Source organism: Clinocottus analis, unplaced genomic scaffold (genome assembly GCF_023055335.1).
Source record: "Clinocottus analis isolate CAN_PGR_092001 unplaced genomic scaffold, fCliAna1.0.p SCAF_11, whole genome shotgun sequence".
Taxonomy (NCBI): domain Eukaryota; kingdom Metazoa; phylum Chordata; class Actinopteri; order Perciformes; family Cottidae; genus Clinocottus; species Clinocottus analis.
The window spans coordinates 3,541,445-3,562,682 of NW_027175832.1; the positions used below are offsets into that span (position 1 = coordinate 3,541,445).

The following is a 21,238-nucleotide window of genomic DNA, read 5'->3' on the forward strand; positions in this document are numbered from 1 at the left end:
ATTTCTCAATATCTGTGGATTGTTTGAGCCGTCTGCATGCGCTGCCATTACTTGCCACACACATCAATCCAGCAGATGACAAAAAAATGGATCGCCTTAACCTGAGTTGGCTCTAAGAAGCCGCAAACCTAAAAGCATCATTGCCTGAAATATGCCCAAAGTGTTCAGATACCATATTATCTAATACAATGGTCATCTCATTATTTGTAAAGGGTATAATAAACCCATATTGCACAACAGTCTGCCTAAATCTGACTTCCTCTTGTATTAAACTCACAAATGAAAACATCCTCTTGGTCTTTATACATTGTGCCCCGAGTATACAGTCACTTGTGTCTCAATCAATGATGCAACTCAAACATGCTGGATAAGAAAATGTTTATTATCCATGGCCAAACCTGAGAGAAATATGTATTGCAGGGCAGCAATGCAAATGAACTGACCAGCGAGCATGATTTTAGCCCTCATTACCTACAAGCAGTGGCTCATTTGACAGATTGCCGCTAAGCCAAACTAGACATGATTGCACTGTATAGAGAAAGGGTGACATGTATTTAGTCCAGGAATCCAAGAAACTTCTTTTACATTAATACACAGGAGAACAACAGAGCAATGGGGATTATTTTACAGCTGCAAGTGGAGCTGGTCAGGAAGGTTATTTCACTTTCTGGAACAGCGTGTGTGCCACCTATAGAGAGAAAGAAGAACATGATCAGCATTTCCGTTTTTCTAGGTGGAAAAATAGTCACAAGTGAAAAGGCGGCACATTGTATTTTTCCTTTTGCACCACTTACACAATGGTCCCGCGCATGCAGAAAGTCCATCAATTCTTCTGTGCATTCTTCTTCAGTGGTGGATTTAGAATTGACTCTGGCTTCACAGGCCTCCAGACGCTTCCTGTAGTGCACACATTGATCCGTCTGTTCACACTTGGTTCGTAACGCATCTAAAGGGTCCTAAAAGGGACAAATGTGGTATATTATAGACAATGGAGTCAACATGTAAATAAAGTATCAAAAGTAAAAGTATTTATGCAGAACTGTCCATTTGACTAATGTGAATGATACTCTTAGATTGATGTGTTAATGTCTACATTACTTTAATGTTGCAGGTAAAGACGGGGCTAATTGAATTGATATACTGATCAGTAGCTTGTGTCAAAGTTTGTCTTGTCTATAATATACCACAATGTATTTATTATGTATACTGTATTAATATTAATCTGCAAAGTAACCGAAGCAAACCAAATAAATATGGTGGAGTAAAATTACAATATTTGTCACTGAATTTAGTGGAACAAAAGTATATGTCTATTCCTTGATCTAGTGTATAGTTTCAATATGTTTGTGTTGCTCATATATAACTGTTAAACTCAATCATTAGATTTAGGAAGCACAAACTTACCACCATGTCTTCTTCTTCCTCCTCCTCTTCTTCTTCCTCTTGTTCTTCTTCTTCTTCCTCAGCTGGTGCATCTTCCTCCTTGTCAAGGACATAATATAAAATAGGCATTTTGTTAGTTTGGGCTGAACACGTATAGTTGTTTAAAGGTTACATGGGCTGTATTACAACTAGCATCGATCCATAAATAATGATACAAATAAAACACATTTTAGATTTGAATTCATAACTTAGAGCCTCTTTTAACAGAGTGGTAAACATCCAAATAACTTCACCGACAGGAAATACCACTGTTGCAGCCAGAGTTATTATGGACCAATCCAAGTAAAGTCGAGCAAGAAATCTCTAAAAACTGTAACTCATGCACAGTTTGTGTTGCACTTTAAGCTCCATCTTCGTTTGGCAGAACAGTTCACGTCTACACGTCTTCAAAAGAGCCGACACACAGCCAGACGGACCAGAGTTGGGCGACTGAGCCGAGTTGGGTAACACGTGACATGGCCAAACACACACATACAAAAAGAGACAACTATATCGGTCTTTTTTTCCAGTACCTCGTCGTCGGGGTCGCCGTACGTGAGCATCTTCCTCTCAAAAACCATGATTAAAGCTCTAAAATTCTCCCAAAATCCCGACAGAGGACAGAGTTCAGCTGCACCGAAGGTTTGTTAAGGACGTGAGGTCATTCAGACGGAAGAAACAGAGAGAAAGATCACCGGATGTTTCCTTAGAGCGTTTCCTATTGGTTGAAAGTGGTTAGTGACGTTACTCTGGTCCAATCAATGACGGCGGAACTTTATTTCGGATGACGGAGCGACGACGGACCAAATAGCTGTTGCACGGCAAGATGGCGCTGCTCTTGGATACCAGACTTCTACTGAGAAAAGTTAAAGATTTAAGGTGTTTCATACCAAGACGAAACCGAGTGAAGGAAAAATGGGTACGTTATCAATGCATAAATAGACAAATCATTTAATAAGCATACAGTATGTAATTAAGAGAAAGTGTTAAATACCGGTATCTATACCGTGGCGTTTTGGAATTATAATTCTCTCGCTAAATGTAATCAATGACACAGTGAATAAACTTGATCGAGAGTCTGTTCTCTCATACAGTTTAATACAATATAAATCAATTTATTGTATTTGTATTAAAGGATATATAATTGTACACTAGCATGGCGGTTATCCGTGGCCATGCTCGTTAAAACCTTGCTCCCAATTGTACATGTTCACTTAACTAATTAAACTCACAAAATAGAAAAATCGAAGCAAGTAAACATTTTTAAATCAGTATTTTGACCTCTCTGCTTTCTGACAGGCTGTCACACGTACCAAGCACCCTCCCACCAGCCTGGCTCTGCAGCACTTTGATGCCATCTACAGCAACCAGCTCGGGCCGCAGTGGCCATCAGTCCGAGCCGCCTTGCTGTCAGAGAGGAAATACGGAGCCCTGCTAAATAATTTCTCCCATGATCCTGTTCTGACAGAGCTCGAAGACCTGGGCTGCAGAGACTTCCTCACTGACACAGATACAGAAGGTAGGTGTGCATTATCCAAGGCTCAGTCTACTTATTAATGCTATATCAAGCATGACATGTAGAACTTTAAAACAAGATGTTAGTGGTTCAATGGAAACCTCTTCATTTGCGTATCATTGAAATTTGGTGTATTGACTTCCTCAGAGACTTATTCTCAAGTAAAGGACCATTAGTGCTGAATCCTATTTTATTTATTTTTTCACTTTTTTGTTGTTGAACAAGCCTCTTGATAATCAGTGTGTAGGTTAAGTGAAATATATATTCATACATATAGGTTCATACTAGTATTATAATTCAAACCATACTTTTTTGTTGTGTAAACTGTAGTTTAAATTTCTATCTAAATTACTAACAATAGTTGATCATTGTGTTTTCAAAAAGTTTGCAAAATAAAGGGAATAGGACACAATGTGTATTTCTATTCATTGCAAAAGGCCACTTGCAAGTTATTCTTCTCTGATAGCTTCAAAATTAAACAAAGTTTTATTATCTCATTGAAAAGCACAATATATCTCATATAATCAGTTCTACATTCTTCATAGTTTCTGCAGCTCAGCCAGACATGGAGCAAGAATCTGAGGTTGCAGGCGTTGAGGATGCCAGCGGCATTTCTAAGAAATCTGGCATTGATGGTCAGCAGCTATCTCCCCTACACCTCAGTCCTCACATCAAGTGTTTAGTGTTTCCAAGAGGCGATATCACAAGATTCAAGCCCGCTAGGTGAGCTTATTCCTTATTTATTAGACAAAAACTTAAAATCAATAAAAAAAATATGTATATTTTGTATGCGTGCCATGTTGTTAACGTCATTTACAATCTGGTAGTTTGTCACATGATAATCATTTATATGTTTTGTTTCTATATTTAATTTCAAAAGGTTTACTAAGTGGTTGGACATTTAGGGAACTGTGTTCTGTGTTTCTCTTCCAGATGAACCAAGAATGTGGCAATTATTAACCCAAATTAAAATGTTTTACTCTATTTGAAGTGTATTCTAATTCTTTATCCTTTGTCCTCTCAAGACCAGACGTGTGTGGGTTGTTGGGTTACTACCTGATGGACGCAGCGTCTCTGCTGCCTTGTCTCGCGCTGGGTGTCCAAGAAGGTCACAATGTGCTTGACCTCTGTGCTGCTCCAGGAGGCAAGACCTTGGCTTTACTTCAGACCGAGTCTATAGGTAAGAGGACTGCTCTCACCTTCTTCTTTTTCCTCACTTAGTACTGGTGTTCTATCTGTCGGTTGTAGTTAACCCTCCATTGTCTGCTTCAAAGCTTATTTGTGCGTAAATGACGCCTCAGTGTCTCGGACAATGCGACTGAGAAAAGTCCTCACCAGCTACTTTCCGAAGCTGCTTTTAGCTGACGAAAAACTGCGCATCACCTCCTTTGATGGCACCAAATGGGGGGAAATCGAAAGGAACACTTTTGACAGAGTAAGCCAGTGTCACGTCGTCATACAGCCAGTGCCTGAAATATTGCTGCATTTATTCAAATACCACCACTTTGTCCACGTCCTCTTATCTGTTCGGCCTTCAGGTCCTCGTCGATGTCCCCTGCACCACAGACAGACATTCACTCATGGAGGACGACAACAATATATTCAGTAAGATCAGGACCGGTGAAAGACGAAGGCTCCCGCAGCTACAGCTGGAGCTACTGATGTAAGTTTTGGTGAAAATATAAGGCTAGTGTCAAGTTAACTGTGATTATTTCATATGAAGTAAACAACCCCTTTCTCCGTCCTGCAGGGCTGGAATCGAAGCAGCTTGTCCAAGCGGGGAGATCCTTTACTCCACATGCACACTTTCTCATATCCAGAACCAGAGTGTGGTGGAACAGGCAATCGTCTTGGCTCGAGAGAACCACGGCATCCAGCTTCAGGTCAGTCACACACACACACACACACACACACACACACACACACACACAGTCACCGTCATCAAGAGACTGTATACTAGAGATTCAAGGATACAACTCAACGATGGTGGAAGATAAACTATCATTAAGGTTCTGACCTTTTGAAATTTCTGAACTTCCTGATTATGACCACAGCAACCTGATTACAACAAAGGATTGAACCTTTTTATTTTCCTTTTTCTCCCTCTTGTCCTGATCATATGTACGTTCAGGTTGTTGATCTGCGACCCCTCACGCACATGTTTAGGAAAACCTTTCACTTCGCCGCCGACCTCCACCTGGGTGAGATGGTCGTCCCACACATGGCAGCTAACTTTGGTCCCATCTACATGTGCAAGCTACGGAGGCTCACATAGACCGGTGACAGCTTTGCCTAAACGCTTGTGGACATTGGAACGACGACATTACGGCTTCATGGACTAATGGTGAAGATCCTCTTGACTCGTCTTCCCTGCATTCACTGTAGCTGTTGGAGAACTTTTCATCATGCTGGTGCACTGTTGAAACACTGGACCGCAAATGGTTAAATGTGACAGAAACACACAAATACTCCAGTTGAAGGACCTGGACCGTGACATTATTATTGTGTACAGCATTGAGACATTTCTACTCGACCAACAGGAACGCAAAATTACATTTACGGGACTCTTGGTTTTTAGAGTTAAAACTTTGATTTGACAGAAGTTTTTTGGAACGAACCAGTTATTTAATTGTAGTTTTCCTTTTTTTACCTGTAGGGGGCAACAGTGGCTCAATATTAAAAGTATCCTGTGCCCACTAGAGGGCCCTAAGTTAATGTCTGTTAAGGTTATACATTGTCAGGAGATAAAGAATGCATATCCTTGGAGTTCACTTTACCGAAATACAAATTTCCATCAGAATCCCAAGTTCTCTTTAAGCCCCAAATGAAACTGCTTGGCTTGTTCCGAGGTTATCATCAGGTCTGATGGCTTTGCCTAATAATGCGATATGTGGATATATGGAAGAAGAGCATAATGAACAGGCAGGTAATGACTTTTTTTTTTTGACCATTTGATTCCTCACATCTGAAATTGTAAAACTTTCATTATTATATCTGGATTGAATCTGTTTTGCATTGACATCACTCAGAGTTGAAACGTTTCCTCGTATCACTGCCTAATGTGAGCAGAGAGGTGCCTCTTTTTCCATCACACCGCCGATGACCCTTTATGTTGTCCTGGCCAGGCAATGTACCGTGAAAAAGGTGTGTGTGTGTGTGTCTAACGAGTCCACCATCTACACCCCACCGTCATTAAGCTGCTCCAAGTGCAGCAGCCGACTCCCATCCCCGTGCAGGGACGGACGGCAGCCATGCGGCTCCCAGATGAACATTAAAGAGGCAGCAGAGAGCTAAAATGGGACATCTCTCTCCCTATTTTGCCCTTCCGCTTTTTTTTTTGATTCCACAGATGAGTGCAGATAATTTTCTGTGCGATTGTGAGTGATTACTGTATTACTGCGGTAAAAGGGGGGATGTATCTGGGAATGCAGAGGGAATTAATGACACATAAAAACTATTTTTGTATTGACTGCGTTCGTCTCCAGGGCCTTGAATGCCTTTTTCGCACATCTTGTGATTACCTAAACGTATTGTAAATATGTGTTTCCTATGGGCTCTTCCATAAATTTACATGTTTTAACACTCAGGAGACGGCAGACTGTTAGAGATGAGTTACTCTCTATTCTGCCTGTCTATACACTCGTCTGGCTCTCTGCTTTATTATTGAATTAGCCAATGAACCGCTGTGCTTTTGTGTCCCTGTGTGTGTAAGCCTGTGTTAGGCAGACATATGCCTTGTATTAAAAAGATGAATATTATGGATATAACTCCACAACTATGCTTCTCTTGCATTTCCAAATACAATTTCCACATTGCTTTTTTTGGTAATAAACATGTAAAACACTGTGATAGTGTTGTGGATTCACCTCGTGACACACAAGTTCTACTGAATGAATAATCTTGCCCCCATTAGTAATGACCTCCATATATTTAATCTGAGCATTTAGTGTGTCAGACGGCAGCAGCAGGGAAGCACTGAAACTTCAACCTCCGCAGTAAACTAATCTTTGTCCGTCTAAATGGGTTGAAATCAGGGATTCAGTTGTGTGTCTTCAGCACGGACTATTCAGGTGTCTTTCCTGAGTGAGCATTCCCTCTGTGAGGCCGATGCAGTCTGTGTGTTTGAAGCAGATGCTGCTGGTCCTGCTGTGGTGGTTTCCAGCCCAGAGGTGGAGAGCAGACGCGTCCCAGTTGGCGGTGGGAGGAGAGATTTCACAGGTGGAGGTCTTTGTCCCAGATGCACTGAGTCGACTGAGCCCAGCAGGACCCTGCAGCTCTCAGCCGCAGGGCAGATGTACAAATGCTATGTCGTCTTTTTTATATATATATTCCAGATTACAGTCGTTTATCTTTTTTTTTTTTCCAGTTTCTGAATTTCTATTTCCCATTTCAGACATCCAGTTGTCGTTTAGTGACAGGATTGTTGGTATGACTATTGCAGTCCATCAAAAGACTACGGAGGTGCAGGTGACATGGGTTCATTCTCTTTGGTATTCGGCCTGCTTGTTAAAAATTCACATCAACATGGGGATATAATATTACCTGCCGTGAGTGTGTCTGTGCACAGGCCTGAGAAGATGCCGCGCGTCCCATATTGTAGCCTTGTCTTGCTTTTATGTAACATTTAATGATCTCACATGACATATTTACACACTTTTTGTTGCAGTGAATAGCTAAAAGTGCCATCTCATAACTTCAGACTGTCCTTCAAACAAGCTTTAAATATGAGCCATGAGCTCAATATGTGATCTAAGCGTTCTCCGATAGACTCGGTACTCCATGGAGTAGCTGAGAGCGCTCCTGTTTGGCTCAGTGAAGCCTGCATTGGAAATGCAGCCGTAGGTTTACGCTGCAGCCAGATTAAGAAGAGAGAGAATGGGGTTTTTCTTCTCTCTGAGGAGATTACCCATCGAGGGGCGAGATGGCAGTAAGAGTGTTTAAGAAAAAAAAGGACAAGACGAAAATGGAAGATGAAGTGGAACTAAAGGAGGATGGCCGAGGAGACACAGTTTAACCACCTGTTGTCTGACGCTTCATATTATTTTTATCTTTATAACCGTCTCCCTCAGTGTCGTGCCCTCTCCGTTCTTGAATAAATTACGATTAAAGTCAGTTTAAAAGGTCAAAAAAGGGCAAAGATTGCTGATGTTTCGCCCTCAAGCATCATGTATGAGTTTTGTTTATTTGAGCATTAAGTTCTCAAGCAAGTTTTTGCTTCTTTTTTTTTTGCAAGTGAATGTGCAGCTGTGAGCCTCATTGTGTTGCGCTTCCCTCTCCCTTTAGTTGCTGCTGCTGGTTTCCAGGAGGACTTTGATGTGTATCTGGGCAATGCACTATTAGAGGGATTTCCCTGGACCTGACAGCTTAAAGAATATGCAGTGAAATGGCAATGCCAGTGGGCTAAAAGAATGCTGGAAACCGGATTAGGATCATATTCTGGCAGACCCTGTCACCTCCTCAATGGGCCGAGCTTTCTAATGCTGGCACTTTTCATTCTCTCCATGGTTAAAACCTTTAAGAGAACCATGGAGAGGAGGGAGAGAAAGAGCACTGATTGAATGGTACACTGTGATTTTTGTGTGGGGGACTTGCTCCGGGGGGCTCTGTGTGTGTGTGAGTGTGTGTCTGTGTGTGTGTGTGTGTGTGTGTGTGTGTCATAGGAAGAAAGCGAGTCAAAGCAGGAAATACAGCAAACTGCGGCTCTATGTAAATCAGACGCAGACCTTTCTTGTTTCAAACTATGGAAACATTTTCTTGTCTTAACTCTGTATGGCACAAAAGAAAATACTCTGCAATATTAACGTGTATACTTTTATATAAAACACTTTTTGGAGAAGTTAGGTCAGGACTACTAGCATCTTAATGTAGAACTATCTGACATGGTTAAAGTATTGGGTTCGTATTGCTGCCTCAATATATTGCGTACATTATTTCAGACCTCTCTCACACACACACACACACACACACACACACACACACACACACACACATGTCATCACTTGCTTAAAGGAAAGTAGATGGAGGACTATAAATAGCTGGTTATGGGGGTACGGCGGTGAATATACAGCCCTGAGTGTTAGAGATGGAAGCACCTGATCCAGCATCAAGGGCTCAACACACTTGACCCTGCAGCAGTACAATCTAGCAATCCCTGTTCAACCCCCAGGGTGTGTGTGTGTGTCTGTGTGTGTGTGTGTGTGTCTCTCTCTCTCTCTGTGTGTTTGGGGGTTGGGTGTTAAGAAAAGAGGGAACATTTGGAACAAGAGTATTGTGTTATTTTCTCTGCTCCAGAGCCCCATGGGAGGAAATCCTGCCGCGTACCCGAACAGATTCCTACGCCTGGATAACAAGGACATTTACTTCTGCTGCACCGCCACAATCTTATCAGTCACATGACCAGGACGCCCTTGGCTTGAGGACACACACACACACACACGTATGCGGTGTAACGCAACATAAAAAGGTTAGGCCGCGTGTGTAACATCCACATTAACGCTATACTAATCTGTTGAGATCATTAATCCTCTCTCTGCTTGTTGGATTGTGGTCGTTCATAACGGGGAAATTTCTCCACGCGGCAGCGCATGCATTGGTTATTTACACACCAAGGGGGGGAATGTATGTTAAAGGCGGATTCAATTAACAGCAGAGCAATGTCACAGCCACGTAAAGTTTAAGAGCAAGGGCACAGTTTTGAACGTGAGAAGCCTGATTGCCCCGCATGTATTGAGTGTGTGTTTGATTGTGTGTGTGTGTGTGTGTGTGTGTGTGTGTGTGTGTAGGAGCAGGGTTGGGGTGGGGGTCCGTGCGTTTTGACAAACCATGCTGTTAAAGATATAATAGCAGCATAATCACCGCCCCAGGCCGTCATTCTTCAGGATAATGGCCTGCTTATTCATTGGGGATGGCTCATGTCTCCATGCAGCTTTTTTTTTTTTTAATGTTTTCAGTTTACGTTGTTCTTTTTTTGGTCTCCCTGCAAATCTCTTACATTGTATCTGTATTCTTTTTTGTTTGTATTCTCTTAATTTCCCTCTTTTTTCATCTCCCTTTTCTTCTATTTGCTGCTTCTTTCTCCTCTCATGATCATCTTTTCCCTCATCGTCTCATCTTTAAAGCCTGCAACATGAAACCTGAACTATATTTGACTTTGACAACTCAAAATGTGTTCCTGCACTAGTTTTACAGTTTGTGTACTCAACATATGATCCTACAGCTTATAGTTACTTCTAACGTCATGCTGTGTTTTTATTTTCAGATGTATGTGTCAGTTTGTTCCCATTACCACCCACAGACAGTGTAAAGATGCAGCACAGATAGTCTTCTTTATAAAGATCTCCAAGCAATGTTTTTATTTGCGATTATTTTACAACAACAAGTCTACATTGTTAGGGAGAGGTAAAGGAACCAACACTGCTGATCCTCACGCTCTCCTCAACCATTATAAATCTATCTATCACTGGACCAAGTAGTTTGACAGACGTGGGGGGGCATCATTAGAATAATAGCAACAACAGAACTCAGATAGAGTCCAGACAGCCGTACACAGAGGACTCGGGTCAATTCACTGAAATCTGTTCACTTTCTTTGACTTCAGGCTTTTTTTTTCCAGACAGGAGGAGACTTATTTCCAGAAAAAAATATTTTTTTTTCAACTGTTTCTTTCTCGCAAACTGCAGAAACTGAACACATTTAAAATGTGAGTTAACCCAGGATCGTTACACAGACAACAGGGGAGGAGGGGAGACGAGGCCGCCGGTGAGCTCAAATACAATCTTACATTTTGACAGCTAAAGGAATTTTATCAGAGTCCCTTATCAATTATACAACATAATAGGAACTTTACAATTACCTTACCAGTAAACATTAATAGATAGACTTTTTTTGTATTTTACATATTAAAATAATGTGCATTTCTTTCATATGAAGACATTAGCTTCCAAACACATGAACAGAAAACATCAGAGACGTGTGTGATTCTCCTTCATCAAGTGCTATCGGTCAGTCGGACTTTCAGTGAAAAGCTGCACGTTTCCCCCCAAGAGAATATTAAAGCGAGAATAAATGCAGACAAAATATGACAAGACATTTATCCAAACGTCCAAATTTGTTTCACATATTTTGTTTTCAAGCGATATGGATCCACTCGTGGTGAAGTGAATCACGCTGCTATACCTTAATTGGCTGTTTCCTCGGTCTTAAAAGGTATGCATGTTCATAATTTCATTTTCCCCAGCTCCCTCAGCCCGAGGCAAAATGTAATTAAAGGCTTTGAGAATTTAGTCACTGAAATCATTTTCTCATTATCAAGCTATAGCCTCTGTACAAAGTGGCATATTACTGGCCATTAAACTGGTAAATTAGTCACTTTTAATTATGCTGTTGAGGACAACATGACTTGAAGTTTATTTTTTATTTATTTGCCGTTATGTAGTACATGCTATATACATAACTATGTTGCTTAATTGAAATGTGAGGGGGTCCTGTGTCATTAATGGTCTCTTTGTTGCACAAGCGATACCTTTTTTTCCTCCTCTTATTTCCAAAGTGCCTCATTTATTCACATTATTCTTGTAAACATTATTTGCATTGTCTTTCAAACCAAGTGCATCCATCATCAGCTGTGTGAATCAGGAATACTCTAACTGTCCTCTGAGTTGGAAAATTAATTTCATCCATTTCATTATTCTCGCAATGTTTTTTATATTTTATGGATTCTCTTTTTCCGAAGTTACACTTTTGGACCTCGATCTGCAACTGAAGCGACGAGGAGTCAAACCAGCTGTTGAAAAGTGTGTGTCGGCTTAAAAAAAAAAAAAAAAGCTGCTAAATGTCGTTGTATAGGTCCAGTGCATGGCGGCATGTTTTTATTTTTGGACATCTCTGCATGTCCTGCGCCCATGTACTCATGAAGGGGTCACTACACGACTCCTAAAGAACTATCACAGACACGCAGTGGGGGGGGGTTGGGGTGATGTGTAGGCCGAGGAGGCTCTGGCCTAGTTTACATTGTCATCCATACAATCTGATTCTCAGTTGGACATTGTGTCCAGTCCCAGCGAGGCGGCGTGCTGTTTAGCCCGCAGACGGAGGTTCTCGATGCTCGTGGTCTTGCTGTTGTGGCTGGCGAGGCCGCCTGCGGCCGAGGCCTGCAGCAGCGGGCTGCTCCACACCTGCTGGGCGTGATGGGACAGGGACTGGTAGTAGGACGGGCAGGGCAGAGAGCCCAGCGGCGCGGGGGGCATGTTAACATTCATCCCCAGGTAGGGGAGTGAAGACGGGGCGGAGAGGTCAAAGGCTGGGTAGTGCACCAGGTTGTTGGTGGCGGCCATGTGCTGGCGGAACTGCTCCTGCAGGCGAAACAGGCTGAGAGGGGAGGAGGAGTAAGAATGGCTCTGAGAGAGAGGACCACCAGCCAGGCCGCCGCTGGAGGAGGAGGGGGGGCTCAAGGACGGAGACACCAGGGGAGAGTCTGGACAGAGAGAAGAGGGGATTTAGAAAGTGAATTATAACAGTCAGCTGATTCTGGTACAGGTGAGCGTTGCTAAGACAAGTGTGTGAAACGCATTGGGAGAGAGTTGTTTACCTGGTTTCGGGCTGAGTCTTTTGCAAGCTGGTGAAACATCCCCAGGAGTCACTGCTCGCTCACACTTTGTCTCCTCTCTGTGAGATTTAGTCTCGTCCTCCTTATCCGTGGCATTGTCCTCCGTCGCCGACTCACTACCGGAGTGTTCTGCCGACGTGACGTTCAGCTCCATGTCCAGCGGCACAGGACGGACTACGGGACCCTCTGTCTCCAGAGAAGAGGAGGAGGATGAGGAGGAGGATGAAGGAGGCAGCTGGGTGTCAGGGAGGATTGTTGTGGAGGGAGATGCGTCCTCCTTCTCGCTTCCTCCTTCCCCCGAAGCCTCCTTCTGCTTCTGGAGCTGCTCCTTCTGGAGGCTGCGCTGCTTCTTGCGGAATTTGGCTCTGCGGTTTTTGAACCAAACCTGACGGCAGAGGGGAGAAGAGGCCGAGTTAGATGGAAGAACAAGCAGGAGAGATGTGGAGGTAAGCTATTAGAGGGACTCGGACACACACTAAATGATGGATTTTAGTCTGCATCAAATGATTGAAGGGCAAATTAAATTTCCAAAAAGTAAATTATTGACAGTATTAATGAGCACGTCCACAAGGCTGGAACAGAATGACCTCATTTAAAAGCAAATTATCATGATCAAATTTAAAGTTTTAACAAATAGTTTAATCGACACTATTTCAGCATATTGGATTCTTACATTTTCTTATGTGGAAACTTTTTTAATTTTTTTCTGTGTTCAGCTCACACAAGCTGTGTTTTGATGAACAAAACAATAATGTAAAGCAGGCCGGACTTATGATTATTAGTTATATTCTTTACATATAACTGTTATATAACTTCACATATAACTGTTATAAAATGTTGCCTCCCACACACACACACACACACACGCACATAGGTCAATAGTGTGCCAACACTACAAATACAACTTTTGTCAAAAGATAAAAAATCCTACAATCACATAAATAATATAACACAAACAAGCTTTTCTCTGCTGCTCAGTGTTTTTCCCCTTCAGAGACATACCTGCACACGGGCCTCTGGCAGGTTGGTGCACATGGCCAGCCGCTCCCTCATCACCACATCCGGGTAGTGAGTCTTCTGGAAGGTCTTCTCCAGCGCCTCCAGCTGCTGCGCGGTGAAGGCCGTGCGGCTGCGGCGCTGTTTGCGGTGCTGAGAGCCGTAGCGAGCCTCCAGGATGATGTCTTGAAATGCGCAGCCGTTGGAAAGGAAACACACACGGAAAGTTTATTTAACTGGGCATGCTGGGTCCACGACACCTAATGTTATGTGCACGAACGTCAGCTGCACTAATTATAACATTACATGAAGCTGAAGCGGATTATTATCATTATTGCATAGGCACTTGTTATTTATTGCTATGGAAAATATTAAAATAATAGAAAATGTGAGAAGTTTGTGTGTGAGCGTGCACTTAATTACCAGCTAGTCTCTCTGCCAGTGTGAGCGCGTGCACGGACGGCCGGTAGTCGGGCGCGTGCTGCGCCTGTTGCGCGGCCTGCTGGTGCAGGTTGTACATGGCGCTGAGGGAGTTCATGGCGTGCAGAGAGTAGCCGTTCACCCCGTAGTGCTGCATGGCGAGAGGTCAGTACCTGCGGAACGGAAGACAGATGCGAGTTTCAAATAGTGGAAGGAGAGGGAGTGCATGCTGTCATGTGCGCGTGGTTGCTGAACACGTGATGTGAAACCAACCCTCCCGTGTTGATAAAAGGAGCAAAATCATGTTTCGGCTTTCAAAAAAAAATAAATGTAATGGCCCCCAAATGACAGGTCCTCGCGCTGAAGGGCCGATGGATTTTAATGTGCGCACTCAGACAAACGTGTTATCTATTAGCATCCAATTATCGCTGTGTTCAATCCATTAATTATACAAAAGACTTTTAATTGGGGTAATTATCGCTCGTTCGCATAATGAACCGTGACGGAGGCCTCCAGTCGTGAATTTATTCACGTCGTTATGATCCCGGAGAAGCCAAATCCCCACTGGAAGGGTTGCATTGACAGATCAAGGCGCTGATGAAATGTGTTGGGAAATTAAATAAAAGAGATTTGTTTCGGGTCTTGGTGGCAAAACCTGCAACCCGGATGGCAGGATTATTTTTTAATAGTCTCTGATTACGGACATGCTATTCAAGTGCTGTTCAGATTAATGATTGACTTTTTCACTTTTTGTTTCCTGCAACATTTAACTCTAAACTGTGCAAATGATGCTGTGTAATTTGGTGTTATTTATAATGTACACGCAGCCTAAACGTGCAGCTTTAATGTTACGATTAAATTCCTTGAATAAAACATCTAAATTAGAGTCTTTCACGTGGCGGCAATTTCCCAAACTGTATTTTATAGTTTTCCTTCACGACCGAGATGTTCATGATGAAGCGCTTGAGGACACGATTAGATATGTATTAGTACAGGAAGGGATATCTCAACCAGTTATTAGAAGTATTACAGAGAGACCACAGGGAGAACACCGTCCTCCATATGACAGGATACGGTATCCGGATAAATGATGTTCTTGAATTATCATTTTACTTCTTTTGTTTTTGTTATAGTACATTTAATGAAGAAAATAACAATATTTTCCTCGTGTAGGTCGATGCTGTAAATGTCAACAATTGTAGTGTAACCGTTTAGAGGGCTCCGTCATCTTAATATATGCAGAATATTCGTTGTAATTTGATCATTAATTAATGTTAATTCGACCACGGTCATATTATTACATAACCTTATAGTTGACATCTTTTGATCAATCATTTAACAATCAAATGTCAAATTTAAGCATTAAATTCCAGTATAAAGCACTAAATTATGACACATTAATAACAATTAACTACAATAATCTTATGAGGATAATATATATATATATATATATATATATATATATATATATATATATATATATATATATATATATATATATATATGTATATATATATATATATATATATATATGTATATATATATATATATATATATATGTATATATATATATATATATATATATATATATGTATATGTATATATATATGTATATATATATATATATATATATATATATGTATATATATATATATATATGTATATATATATATATATATATAAACTGTTTTAAAATAGGCAAATTAAGCAATCGTTCGCGGATTTTATCAAACAGAAAATACCGGGTGGTCGTTCAAAGGCAGTTTTTTTCTATCCATAAGCTTTTTAGAGAGCGTGTGTGTGTGTGTGTGTGTGTGTGTGTGTGTGTGTGTGTGTGTGTGTGTGTGTGTGTGTGTGTGTGTGTGTGTGTGTGTTGCCCGCAGTGCCCATTCCCAGCCTATTAAGTGCCTCGGCGGCTGATGAATGTGATCAGAGGGCAGTGGGGAATAGTTTAATTCGTCGGGACAGAAGGTGCTTCGCTAAACATTTACTTTACTCCCCCAAGTATTTGATTTGAATGCCCCCCCTCCCTCTCTCTTCCCCCTGTTTCTCCCCCTCCCCTTCCCCTCTCTGGCGGCCTCTTATCCCATCGCCCCGGGGCAACGTTTTGGCGGAGATGTATGGCCTCTCCGCGGGTAAAAATATGCATGTTGATCCCCATTTGGCTCCCCGTCTAATGGAAGTGCAAATAGGTTTCGACTGCGAGGCCCTCCATTTATCATCAACGCTGACACGGACGGACGTGCAGCGGCACTGTGGAAGCTCAGCTCCAGGTCGGAGTCTGCACGTGCGCGTGCCCGCGTGGGAAAGTGTGCGTGCGTGTTCATTTAGGTGGCATGCTATAATTGGATTAAACCCGAAGTCGCACACGTATAAATGAATGCACCATGTTTCTATTTGCACAAGCATTGCTCAAAAAGCTGCATCAGTTTACCAAAAAAAACGGTGAAAGATGAAAGGGGCTGAAACGTCTGCCATCGATAATTAACCTGTCTTTTTTTTTGCTGAATGCAATAATCTGCAATTAAAAACTTCTCATTCTCAGCAACATCATTCTATACAGTTTGGCCCTCAAGTATAACTTCTTATCTTTAAGGCCCGTCTCCTCGTGATTATGCTTTACCCCTTTTATATTTACCACTGCACCTCTGGTGATAGCATACCGCCCGAACCAAATGCAGCACAATGGCTCATCACTGAGCTGTCAGTGCTGGCATTGTCCCCCATAAGCCTCTCTGCTCCGGGCACTGGGCCCTCCTGGCAGCCTGCGCAATGCTTCGATTATCAGACCGTCATTATGTAAATTGGCGTACAGTGCAACTCTTTGATCCCACTAAATTAGGGAGAAAGAAAATGTTATTTGCTAACAGCCCTCAGGGGCATGAGTCGACCTGACAATCTGCTCTTCAGTGAGAAGTGTCAGAGGCCGAGCGACGTGTCTGTGATTGTCTCTGAAGCTGAAGGAGATCTGCTCTGCAGAAGCCTGGCATAGAAATGTAAAGGTATTTCGATATCTAAGATTTAATTGTCTGTTAAAAGCATTTAAAAATCCAAACGCCTTTATTCTGACATACGAGATATGCCCGGAACATTTTGGACAAAAAAAAGGAGAAAAACCTTCCAGGTGTCTTCTGTAAATATGTATTAAGGGGAATTCAGATTTTTTTTTTAAATAGTAAACTCCAAAGAAGGGGGTCATAGTCACGGTCACGTGTTTAACCATCATGAGTGGCGAACAGGACTTTTATTTTAATTTTAGTTTGGGTATGCATGTTTGAGCTCGTGAATAAAAAAACAGTGCTTGTTAAGAGTTAGCTTTATTTTAGGTTTGTATTATTTGTAATGTGTTCACGTTGTGACTTACGAAAACTTTAAAATTCGTGATGTATCATAGCATTTCTACCGGCGGAATTGCTCTCCACTAAAATTAAGTTTTTAAAAAAAAAAGATGTGTAATTTTAAAGTCTCTCGTGGCCACAGACGGCTATATTGTACACTTACAAACACAATACACTAGTACATCAGAGACAAAAGCTGACACATGCAACAGAGTTTAACATGCACATTAAAGCATTTTTGAACGACATGTTTCAACGCAACATGTCAGAAAAGCGTTGAACTGAATAACGAGACGGACAGAAGTTGTGTTTACCTCTAGAAGTCCTTCACTGACAATCCTCCACGTCTCTCCTCGGCTCCTGTGGCTGCTTTGTTCTGTTCTTGTTCTGAAAGCCCGCTTGTTTCCGTCCTTTTGTCCGACAGTGAGATACACAAGTCCTCCAGTTTCGTTGCTTCGCTTCAAGTCCGTCCGCTCGCGCTCCACCTGCTCTTGTTGTGAGTTTCTCGGTCTCGCGCAGAAGTGGGAAGCCGCCATCTGCTGGTGCGCGAGAGCCCGGCGGAGGCATTTTAAGGAGAGCTTCGCGGGGGTCATGCTGGTTTTCTATTGGCTCTCCGGGCTGTCAGTCAAAGTCAATAAGCTCGCTGATCGTTCAGTGTGCAGACTTGTGGTGTTATTTTCAAATATGATCATTTTAAGCACATTATGTCCGCTAAATCCCTCCGTGTTGGTCCACATGTTTTTATTGACATCGATAAACACCCCCATATGTGAAGACTGAAGGTTGTTAATGGCTCAGTTTTTTGTGCACAATGTGTAGATATTAAATAGTGATCAATATAATGCAGTATTCATATTTTATTTATTTAAAAACCGTTTGTAACTTTGTGAATTATTTTATTGGTTCAACGCTCACACAAGACATTTATTCTGCAACTTTTCTAAATACGTTTCTAATATATGAAAAACGTTGTCAACGCATTTTAAACATTCAGAAGATGTGTGATATAATATAATATTATATGTGTTTTGTTTTTTTAATATCCCAAACTGCTGGTATGCACTTGGATCATTAATCCAATTGCCCATCCTTAGTTTTTGTGAGTAAAATCAACCAATCTTAAGTGTGTTTGCTTTTCGGCTTTTTGCTCCATTCCACTGGAGGAGAGAGAGACTTTAGAGAGATGCCTAATAGATGCCAGGGCGCTGCCTTTAGACTCTCCCCGGCCTGGAAGGATTTGGGATGGGATAGGGAAGACAAGACGCCATCTCAGCCTCCCAAAACCCCTGTCTTAAAATGACTGCGGGTAAGAGGATTAGGGCAATAATGCCCTTCTCTTCTTGAAGGGTTTTCAGAGAAGATTTCTTCTCCCGGAGCAAAACCGTTTAGGTAGGGAATTAAGGGCAGCGTAAAGTAGCCTTTTAATGTAAAGCTTGCATATTTTGTTGGTAGATTCTTTGGGAAAGTGCTTGGCCTTTATGCGGTTTTATCTCTGACCATGATTCTCCCTGAACAGACAGAAGATTTCATGGAAGAGAGAATGTGTCCATGCGCTTTGACGCACCCAGACACTGAAGACAATCAATGGCTTGTGGACTAATCAAAGGTGTGTGTGTGTGTGTGTGTGTGTGTGTGTGTGTGTGTGTGTGTGTGTGTGTGTGTGTGTGTGTGTGTGTGTGTGTGTGTGTGTGTGTGTGCGCGCGTGAGCGTGAGGTGGGGCTATTATAATATATTAATATACAATATATTTAAAACATCTTTTATTTTGTACAACAGCGCTAACTCAAACATTGATGATTAAATGCAAAACGCTGAATTAATAAATGAAGTGAAAGAAATTAAGATGGAAACTCTTGCTTCTTTTATACAAAACCTACAAAACGTGAGACCTTCGCTGATGACGACACTTCTGGTAATCTGAGACGGATTATTCAATGTGATTTTTACAAAAAAAGAAACTATATATGTTTGTGTCATCTCCGGTGATATTTTAGTGTTTATTTCCATTTTTTACGGGGCCATAAAATAATTAGGTTTATTATGACAAATTATTATTATTAATACTGTTATTATTGGTGTGGTTGTTGTTATTAGGCCTAACTGCCTGGTGTAATGGATTTCGTCAAAACGCCATCTCTCTGCTGCGTCTTTCCTTCTAAATCTGTTTGTTTTTCACCACCTCAAACTTTTTTTTTTTCCCTGTGCTTCAAAGTCTTTTCCCATCGTCTGGAGGAACTCGTGCGCCTCTCTGGTTTCTGTCGCCTCGGTATGGGCTCACTCGGTTTTTCCTCCGAGGTCTGAGAAAGAAAGAGGATTAACTTGTGAACCAATGGAAATAAGAACTTAAACGGGAGGTAAATCTGGCCACTGTCTCTTTGTGAGGACCGTCTCTAAAGCAATTAAAGCGAGAAAGAGTTTCTTCTCAGCGCCTCTCCACCTAAAGCTCCTTAGAGCGACTAGAGCTGTCCAGCGCATCTGAAGGGCTTAAACGCCAAAAAACAACTCCCCTTACCCTGTACCCAGCCAGGCACCGCTGAATATAAGGTGGGTAAACAATGACCTCCAGTTGACGAGCAACCCTAAGTAATATATATATATATATATATATATATATATATATATATATATATATATATATATATATATATATATATATATATATATATAATTTGACAAAAGAACTTGAGTTGTTCGGATCTTCCCATCAGAAGTCATGTAATCTCCTGTAGATTTTAACATCAGAAAAGTGAGTAAACTCCTAAACTTGTCCAAGAAACATCTCTGTTGTTTCTTCATTGATTTCATATCAGGTTCACAAATGATTTTCTTCCCTATAATATTCATATAAAGTGTATTTCTCCTCTTGTCTGAGCCGGTGTTTGATAAAGGTGAAGAACAAAAACCATCTTTAATGCCGGTGAATTCTGCTCACTAATAGCTAATTAATACTCTTAATGATATTTCGGCAACTTCATGAATACATTAGGTCCACAATCCAGCAAGCCTCAGCCTCCCTGGCACCATTCAAGGGTATTTCAGCATCTGTTCATCCCGGGGCAATTAATCATTTTGATGTGTAGTTTAAAAATCGACTTCTTGCGGAGACCTTTTTTTTTTTGACAAGAATAACAAAGCAATTTGCCAGGAGCCACTTCTTAGACACATTATTAGCAGCACTTCAACACTGAGAGCCGCTTTCCCATTTATTTATTTATTCTAAAAAAAGTGAGATGAATGAATTTTAAAAGACCGCAACAGTTCTTTTTGCTTTATTGTCAGCACAACACCTCTGAATCCTCCTGAAATCCCTTCGATTGGTGACAAGATCTCAGGATCTGCTAAATCCCTCCTCTAAAAGTTTTCAACCTGTCAGTTTCCTCTAAAAGCTCCCTAATGCCCCTCTTTTTTCCGTCCATCTATCCCCTTCTCTCTTTCTTCTTGACTCTTTTCTCCCTTGTCTCTGTCCTTCTGTCTCATTTCTTTTTCTTGCCTTCTCCTCTCTCTCTCTTTCTCTCCCTCGCTCTCTCTGGCCCGGATCCCTCTGCACAAGGGGCCCCATTGTATCGTCCTAATCCAGAGGCAACACAGCTTTAGGGACATGCAGGGATAAAAGGCCCATTAAGCCCACAACTTTATGGGGGCAAATCTCTCCCTAATCCTTCGCTTTATCTAAACAAAAGCCCCTCTGCCTTAATCCACCTATGTGTTGGAAAAAAAGAGAGGAAAAACTGGAGAGCGTCAGAGAGAGAGAAGAGAGAATGAGCAGGAAAAAGAGAAAGAGAGTAAACTCTCACACACTGAAGGATTGAACTAGAAAGATCATCCAGGGTCTAAGTTTCCTGGAAGAGCTCAGTAATACTGACAAGCTTTCACCTGCAAGAACTTTCACGTGTTCACTAACTGCATGAACCGTGAATAATGTTCATATTTGAAATACTGTCT

General features: G+C 41.6%; 3 protein-coding genes across 4 annotated transcripts; 1 reads left to right on the forward strand and 2 right to left on the reverse strand.

Moving 5' to 3' along the window:
• Positions 1–359: 359 nt before the first annotated feature.
• LOC137781386 (cytochrome b-c1 complex subunit 6, mitochondrial-like) lies at positions 360–2,082 on the reverse strand. The gene is made up of 4 exons (XM_068570119.1): positions 1,956–2,082; positions 1,405–1,482; positions 795–956; positions 360–688 (listed from the first exon to the last, which is right to left on the reverse strand). The coding sequence occupies exons 1-4, from the start codon at positions 2,001–2,003 to the stop codon at positions 656–658; spliced, it is 321 nt and encodes a 106-aa protein (XP_068426220.1). The 5' UTR covers positions 2,004–2,082; the 3' UTR covers positions 360–655.
• Positions 2,083–2,247: 165 nt separating this feature from the next.
• Positions 2,248–6,713, forward strand: nsun4 (NOP2/Sun RNA methyltransferase 4). 2 transcript variants are annotated; one of them, XM_068570947.1, is made up of 8 exons: positions 2,248–2,341; positions 2,722–2,941; positions 3,484–3,661; positions 3,964–4,118; positions 4,213–4,373; positions 4,477–4,601; positions 4,689–4,821; positions 5,070–6,713. In XM_068570947.1, the coding sequence occupies exons 1-8, from the start codon at positions 2,249–2,251 to the stop codon at positions 5,211–5,213; spliced, it is 1,209 nt and encodes a 402-aa protein (XP_068427048.1). In that variant the 5' UTR covers position 2,248; the 3' UTR covers positions 5,214–6,713. The 2 variants fall into 2 exon arrangements, with proteins under 2 accessions (XP_068427048.1, XP_068427049.1); XM_068570948.1 differs by having other exon boundaries at positions 4,689–4,815; positions 5,064–6,713.
• Positions 6,714–10,318: 3,605 nt separating this feature from the next.
• dmbx1a (diencephalon/mesencephalon homeobox 1a) lies at positions 10,319–17,798 on the reverse strand. The gene is made up of 5 exons (XM_068571125.1): positions 17,611–17,798; positions 13,962–14,131; positions 13,545–13,723; positions 12,525–12,927; positions 10,319–12,410 (listed from the first exon to the last, which is right to left on the reverse strand). The coding sequence occupies exons 2-5, from the start codon at positions 14,113–14,115 to the stop codon at positions 11,971–11,973; spliced, it is 1,176 nt and encodes a 391-aa protein (XP_068427226.1). The 5' UTR covers positions 14,116–14,131; positions 17,611–17,798; the 3' UTR covers positions 10,319–11,970.
• Between the last annotated feature and the right edge of the window lie 3,440 nt (positions 17,799–21,238).